At 39.3% G+C, this 7,982-nt stretch overlaps 1 protein-coding gene across 3 annotated transcripts in view; it reads left to right on the forward strand.

The window, feature by feature from the left end:
* The first annotated feature begins 228 nt into the window (after positions 1-228).
* The window catches only part of LOC107750168 (transmembrane protein 150A-like), a 16,668-nt gene continuing 8,914 nt past the window's right edge, over positions 229-7,982 (forward strand). The window contains exons 1-8 of one of the 3 annotated variants that reach the window (XM_016565433.1): positions 229-348; positions 1,523-1,673; positions 1,765-2,009; positions 2,204-2,251; positions 2,334-2,420; positions 2,521-2,588; positions 3,859-3,986; positions 5,092-5,269. In XM_016565433.1, coding sequence (XP_016420919.1) covers positions 1,614-1,673; positions 1,765-2,009; positions 2,204-2,251; positions 2,334-2,420; positions 2,521-2,588; positions 3,859-3,986; positions 5,092-5,269 — 814 coding nt within the window. In that variant the 5' untranslated portion in view covers positions 229-348; positions 1,523-1,613. Of the gene's footprint in view, positions 349-1,522; positions 2,010-2,203; positions 2,252-2,333; positions 2,421-2,520; positions 2,589-3,858; positions 3,987-5,091; positions 5,270-7,982 lie in introns of all 3 variants that reach the window. The other 2 variants (XM_016565434.1, XM_016565435.1) reach the window with 2 other exon arrangements.

Here is a 7,982-nt window from a genome sequence, read left to right on the forward strand (position 1 = left end):
TAAATGTGTTGTTTCAGTTTCTGAATAATACAGGTTTAATGAAGAGAATGTAGGATAAGTATATATAGAGAGGTAGAAGATGCTGATATAGTGTGGGTAGAAGGGAAAGTATATCTGAAGGTTAAATAAGGATACAGTGGGATATTGGGATTTAAAGGGAATTGGGGTGGAAACTGGAGGAGCTGAACACGCAGCGCCAGTGATAGAAAATGTTAAGCGATAGAGGAAATGTTTCTGATCCAAGCTACCTGATGATGGCAGTAATGCACTGTTAAGTGCGGTTGCCAGTAAAAGAAAGAGGAAGAAGAAGAAGAGAGAGGTTGGAAGCAGGGAGTAGCAGGACTTAAGGTATGTAAATATGGACGTCTTATTTAACAACATTTCTACGAATATTTCCGGCAGAACTTAGTATTATCCCTTGAACTCGCTTACAAGCGATAAGGAATTTGCTTTTTCCGCGGCAGCAGTCGTTTCCAGATTTTGGTGGACTCAATCAATGGCTGTCTCAGAACCGGGTGAGCTGCTTACCTAGACAGCATCTTGGGACATCTCAGTCGCGTTTGAATGTTTTCCGAAATGCTTTCTAGGAAGGCAGCGCACAAGGTTTCGAAACACAACCGATGTTAGCTTCATTGCTAGTGACCACGGAATTGCTAACTTCCCTGAGAATTGAGACAGTCAGTCAGCCAGTAAGTTACATTTAGAAACGAACCAGAAGATTTGCAAACTCTATTTGATTATAAGATACAGTGAAATCAACGAAGGCCACCTGTATGACACTATAGTTTTAACTAATGCAAATGAGTAACATGAACACAGCAGCACTTTCACTTGCCTGAGTAGTTGATGTGAATATCAGTGGCAGCCTTTTATGTACTGATGCTTGTAGTGTACAATATATCTTAAAGTAACGTTTAGATTTTCTGATAACGTACATGCTTGAAAACCTAGTGGGCTGCCTGTCTAGACAGCATTGTAGTCATCATACCACAGCTCATTAGTGGTCTACCACTTGTCAGTATTGCTTTCCAGGTTTTCAGACAGCATCATGTGGCAGTCATGTGTTTCATAATTCCAGTAAAGCTTATGTTTTTACAACAAAGTTAACTGCAGCACACACACTCAAACTGCAGGATTGACTCTGGACTAGAAGTGCTTTTAGTTACTTAAGCAATGGGTCAAAAGGGCAAATGGAAACAAGCACTAAAAACACTGAGACTGACAACTAATACTTGTGCATGAACATTTGCTTGGTTTCTCTAGTTTCTCTTTCCTTGCTTAAAGTTAGCCTGAAATGCAAATTCACCCAATCCATTTTCTATTTTCTGTTCTTATGGATTTTTATTTTATTTTAGTATTATCATCATTATTATTATTATTATTATTATTTTGACTTAAATTTTAATCCAAAAATATAACTGGATAACTGGACCTTCCAGTGAAGCGACAGACTTCTTTCTGGTTACATATGCTGGACTTCTCCAATCATGTAGTCCACTTAAACTCCGTCCCTTTCTTACAGGTCACTACAAGCTCTTCATCCAGTCAACAACCGGATAGAACCAAGACCCCGCCCTTCCTTTTTGCTTTTTCGATTATCTGTTGCACTTTGGATGTACAGCACAATACAAAAGAAAGATCTTTCACTACTTCCGTCTCTTTGTGACTTTAATGTACGTTCATGGTCTTACTTCATGGAAGAATTTATATGTTTTGTCTCTCTCCTCTGTTCACCTCTTTTGTTTTCCCGAAAACACTGATTAGGCCTGGATTTGGTGGCCGGAAGGAAGGAGCAGCGTGGCATCCCTCTCCTCCTCTCATGTCCCCTCCCTGTGTGTCCTTGCATGTCAGTGTCCCCTCGTCATCCCCCCTGTGTCTCACCCCACCAGCCCACTGTGTTCCTCCCCCTCATGCTTGGGACAGACTGGCCTCACTGTCAGACCAATGACTGCCTGGATAATACTGCCTGTCAGCCTGGCTGCCTTCTCTATCACTGGGATATGGATAGTGTGAGTTTAAATATGCTGCCACCCACGATTCAAAGATATCTTCAAATGCATTCATTATTGTTTGTCACATCAAATAGTTTTTAAAAGTTGAAATCAGAGTTTTTTGTTTGTTTGTTTATTTTTTCAAATATACAGATTCACATACATAAAATTGCAAGCATAAACAATATAGTGTTGTTTTGCTGTGTCCTCAGATATGCTATGGCTGTAATGAACCACCATGTTTGTCCTGTTGAAAACTGGTAAGTTGGGCTTGTTTCACTCAGTTTATTTAAAACCATATGATGTTTATGTAATTTGATAGTCAACTCTATTATTTTAAAGGTCGTACAATGTGACATGCACAGAGGAAACAGCCAAGCCGGGCTTCCCAAAAACATGCTGCACCATTCAAGACATCCCCCTCATCAGGTAGTCATATACACTTTATTTTGAGCTCTTCCTCTTTAGTTTGAGTCTGTGTTTATTTCCAGTATGATCTGACAATGTCTTTGTCTAAACTTTGATTCAGTAAGTGTGGATCTTACCCTCCCGAGAGCTGTCTTTTCAGTCTCGTTGGTAATGTGGGAGCTTTCATGGGTAAGACTGCTTGTTCTCATATTTCCACATATTCTACACCAGCATTGACATATTGAGTAACAGAGAAGAAAAGCATGAATGGAAGCATCCAGAGTGGCAGAAGTGTCGCAGAAACAGATACCTGCATGAGACTTACAGACATGCTACTTATTGCGTCATCTATATTGGATGTTTTCCTGTGTCGCTTCATTACGTGTTGTGTTATGAGTGAGCTGATATGTTGAGATTACGTGATTAGGGGTTTGATTGTCCTGGTCTTGTTGAAGGTTGGCTGTCATCTGCTTCTATTTGTGTTGTGATGTGAAATCAGGGGTGTGGTATTACACACTTTTACACACCATAACTTAAAAAATAAATCTTATAAATGAAAAAATAAAAAAACATAAGATTTGTGTGGGCAAATACAGCTAAAAAGTAATATATAATGTATATACTGTGGCCCCCCCAAAATACTTGGACACTAAAGCCATGCTTAAAAAATTTATTGTTGTTGGATTGTGTAACAAAATATCAAATGAAGTTAAAAATATATGTTTAGCATGCACTTCAGGTTTCTAACATACATTACCATTCAAAAGTTTAGAATTTTTGCGAGAAGTCTCAAGGCTGCGTTTATTTGATTAAAAGTACAGTAAAAAGTGTTACATTGTAAAATATTATTACATTACATTTTAAAATAATTGTTTTCTGTTTAATATATTTTAAGATTGAATTTATTCCTGTGCTGCCAAATTTGATACATTCTTCAGTGTCACGTGATCCTTCAGAAGTCATTATAATATGTTTGATGCTCAGGAAACAGATTTCCTGCTTAATATTTTTGTATAAACCATAATTTTTTTTTTCCGGATTCTTACATGAAAAGAACATTCAAAATAACTGCATTTATTAAAAATATAAATCTTTTGTTAAAAAATTTCAATCAATTTGATTACATTTTTTTTTTTTTTTAAATAAGTTAATGTATTTGGATTTTTTCAGTCTTCAATGGATTATGAGAAAAGTTCTAGTATCAGTTGTTTGTAGATGCTACTTGATTTGATATTTTGTTATCTAATGCAGTTAAAACTTTGGTGTCCAAATAAAAACAAATACACTGCAAATATTGTCAAAGCTAAAACAAAAAAAACAACAACACTGCTCTACAAGTGCTCTATACTATGGAAAAAAAATGAACAGAAACAAAGCAAAAAGGAACTTTGTAACCACAAGTTGTATGCGTGTGGAATGGTCTGATTGCTTAGTGTTTCTGTTCTCTTTTTACGTGTAGTGGTGTTGGTGTGTCTGCTACGGTATGCTCAGATCATTGAGCACAGGAACCACTGTTGGCTCAACACCAGTGGACTTGTGTCTGGATGCACCAATGCTGTGGGACTGGTCATGGTGGGCAACTTCCAGGTCAGTCACGCAATTCTGCCTAAACACTGATCCGTGTATGATTATCATCTGATAAACACATTTATGGCGCTTTTCCACTGCATGGTACGGCACGGTACGGTTCACTTTTGGGGGGTTTTCCACTGGGTACAGTACTTGGTACTTTTTTTAGTACCACCTCGGTTGGGGTTCCAAGTGAACCGTACCGTTACCAAAACGTGACGTGTATACTCTGCTGATCACGGATTGGCCGGAGAGAATCGTCACTACCTGCGTCACTGAAATTGCACCACAAACACAACAGAACCATTAGATTAAAATCAGCACAGCCAGCGAATGATCGAACGCAACCAAAAAGTGGCTGTTTCGTTGTCTGTTGAGGAAGTACAGACGTTCCTCTCGTTGATAGCAGAGGAGCGGATCCACCGAGAGCTTGATAGGGCGACGCGGAATGAAAAAGTTTTTTTTAGGAGTCGTGGTAGTAGAGGTGGTGCAGCTATAACGACATGTGAATAATCCCGCCCACTCTAAAGCAGTACTGAACTGCAGTGGAAACGCAAACCGTGCCGAGCCATGCCGTGCCGTACTGAGCCGAGCCGAGTCGTACCACGCAGTGGAAAAGCGCCATCAGTTTCAGAGTAGATTGACCCGCTCACCATTCACATCACTGAAACCAAAAATGGTAACAAGCATTTAGGCATCTGTTAGTGCTGTATGAGGAGATATTAAGGGCTGATTCTTCACCCTTAGTCTTATCATGGGCCTTAAATTCAGTGCATCAGACTGATGCGTTGATCAGCATCAGAGTGTTTCAGAGAGGGTGATGTTCTCAAAGTGATTAGTATTGATCCATGCATGCAGCCATCTCATTCTTCAAAATGGATTTTAGAGGGCATTTTACTCGCTCATCTTTAATAGCACCTCCATCCGTATACTGAGTGCGCAATAAGCAAATTTCTTGTTGCAGCAAGACAAAGTTGACTGTGTTTTTTTTTAGTCCACTTTGTCCAGGATAGATGTCATACAAGTGTGTCTGTCATCATGTTTCAATGGTCTTGGTCTTTTATTTCAATGCTTTGATTTATTATTACTTGAATAACTCCGTACTGTACTGCTTTTCGACTAGGTGGACCACGCTAAAACACTTCACTATGTAGGTGCGGGTGCTGCCTTCCCAGCAGGCATTCTGTTCGTGTGTTTGCAGTGTTTGCTGACCTACCGGGTGGCTGTCACCGCTCTGGACTACTGGATGGCTCATGTGCGTGTGGCACTGGCTACTGGTGCTCTCATCACACTGGTTCTCAGTATCCTTCCTTATTGAATATGGCTGGAAAATGATGAATAAGTGTGTGTTGCTAATTTTTCTTGACATGGGTTGCTTATTTGTCTTGGCTGTTTAGACCATATTACCTGTTTGCACATCATGAACTATTGCAATTTAAAGTGCCCCTATTATGCCATTTTTAAGGTTGCTAATATTGTTTTATGAGTCTCCTAAAACAGGTTTACATGCATGCAAGTTCAAAAAACACGTTAGTTTTCTCGATGTATTACTTTGTGACGTAGAGCCATAACAGAATAAGATTCAAATTCCTGACGACTCGTTTAGGCGATTGCGAGCCGACTCTTTTTTTTTTTTTGATAGACAATAACTTTATTTATCGTGCACTGTCGGCTTCACAACTTTGCAGATAGTTTATGTTCACATACAGCTACATGACACACTGCATGAAAGGTAATATTCGAAAAGGCATAATAGGGGCACTTTAATAATAATGTAATGTTCACCCAAAATGAAAATTTCTTCATCCTCATGTCATACGAATGACATACTATCTTCTGAGAAATTGTACTGGTTGCTCTATTCCATGCAATGAGTCTCCCTTTAGGCTTTTAAAGGGCTACTTCACCAACATACTCACCCACCCACATGTCGTTCTAAACCTCTGTGACATTCTTTCTCTTGTGGAACATAGAAGATATTTTGAGAAATTGCTCTGTTTTTTTTTTTGGTCCGTATAATAGTTTGGCTATCAACACTCTTCAAAATATCTTCTTTTGTATTCCGCAGATGAAGGAAAGAATAGTTTGGAATAGTGTGGGTGAGTAAATGACGATACAATTTTCCGTTTTGATGATCTATTCCTTTAAGCTTCAAAAAGGACACAAAAGCATCATGAAGGTGTCCTAAAAGTGATCTGTATGACTTGTCAACTCAAGTCACCTTTATTTATATAGCGCTTTATACAATAGAGATTGTGTCAAAGCAGATTTACAGTGTCAAACAGGAAAATAGTTTGCAAATAATGCAAGAGGACAATAACAAAACTTTTCAATTTTTCAGTTAGTTCATTGTTGATTCAGTGATGTCATCATCCAGTTCAGCTCTCTTCCAATAGTGTTTGTGCAATCAAGCTGACAGTATTGCCAGAAATTAAGCGTCCCCAACTAAGCAAGCCAAAAGCGACAGTGGAAAGGAACCAAAATTCTGTCGGTGACAGAAATGGAGAAAAAAAACCTTGGGAGAGACCAGGCTCAGTTGGGGGGCCAGTTCTCCTCTGATGATGTGTTTTAATTCCAGGCTGCAACACAAGTCAGATTGTGCAGAGGACTTGTCTGGTTCCCATGGTGTTGTCTCGATGGCCGTCTAGTTGACGAGGTCTTTGCAAGGGATTTATCTCTAGGGCTTATCTAGTTGACATGGTCTCTGCTGACATTTAGGGCTGTAGAGGTCGTCTGAGAGGTGCTGATCCACCATCTGGTCTGGAAACGGACTGGGTCCGGGTGGCTACGGTGATCTCAGAATAAGAATGAAACAGACTAATATTTGCGTAGATGCCATTCTCCTTACGATGTAACCAGTTCATCGGGTGTTATGGGAAGTGTTCCCGGTTCCGGTTGACCTAATTAATGCAGCCTAACAATCATTTAACGGATTTGTATTATAGAAATGTGATAGTGTATTATGTGTATGCCAGGTTAAAGAGATGCGTCTTTAATCTATATTTAAACTGACAGAGTGTGTCTGCCTCCCAAGCAACACTAGGTAGATTGTTCCAGAGTTTGGGCGCTAAATAGGAAAAGGATCTGCCGCCCGCAGTTGATTTTGATATTCTAGGTATTATCAAATGGCAAGAGTTTTGAGATTGCAGTAGACGTGAAGGACAATAATGCGGTATGAGCTCGCTCAAGTACTGAGGAGCTAAACCATTCAGTGCTTTATAAGTAATTAGCAAGATTTTAAAATGTATACGATGTTCAATAGGGAGCCAGTTCAGAGTTGACAGAACCGGGCTAACATGAACTTACTTCCTGGTTCTTGTAAGAACTCTAGCTGCTCCATTTTGGACCAGCTGGAGTTTGTTTATTAAGCGAGCAGAACAACCACCCAATAAACCATTACAATAATCTAACCTTGAGGTCAGGAATGCATTCACTGCTACGAATTGATGATGGTCAGATAAGTAAGATTTGAACCATGCCAATGCAATTCCACTAATGCCAACATAATTTTGTACTCTACTCAAAAGAATGTTGTGGTCGATAGTGTCAAACGCAGTGCTAAGATCCAGTAGCACTAATAGAGAGATACAACCACGATCGGATGATAAGAGCAGGTCATTTGTAACTCTGATGAGAGCAGTCTCAGTACTATTATATGGTCTAAATCCTGACTGGAAATCCTCACAGATACCATTTCTCTCTAAGAAGGAACATAGTTGTGAGGATACTGCCTTTTTAGTATCTTTGACAGAAAAGGGAAATTTGCGATCGGTCTGTAATGAACTAATTCTCTAGGATCAATTTGTGTTTTTTTTAATGAGCGGCCTAATAACAGCCAGTTTGAAGGATTTAGGGACATATCCTAATGGCACTGACAAATTAATAATATTCAGAAGAGGATCTATGACTTCTGGAAGCAACTCTTGTAGTAGCTTAGATGGTATTGGATCTAACATACATGTTGTTGATTTGACAAGTTTATACAATTCTTCCTGTCCTATAGCAGAGAATGAG

Source organism: Sinocyclocheilus rhinocerous, unplaced genomic scaffold (assembly GCF_001515625.1).
Source record: "Sinocyclocheilus rhinocerous isolate Xijiao unplaced genomic scaffold, SAMN03320098_v1.1 scaffold332, whole genome shotgun sequence".
Lineage (NCBI taxonomy): Eukaryota > Metazoa > Chordata > Actinopteri > Cypriniformes > Cyprinidae > Sinocyclocheilus > Sinocyclocheilus rhinocerous.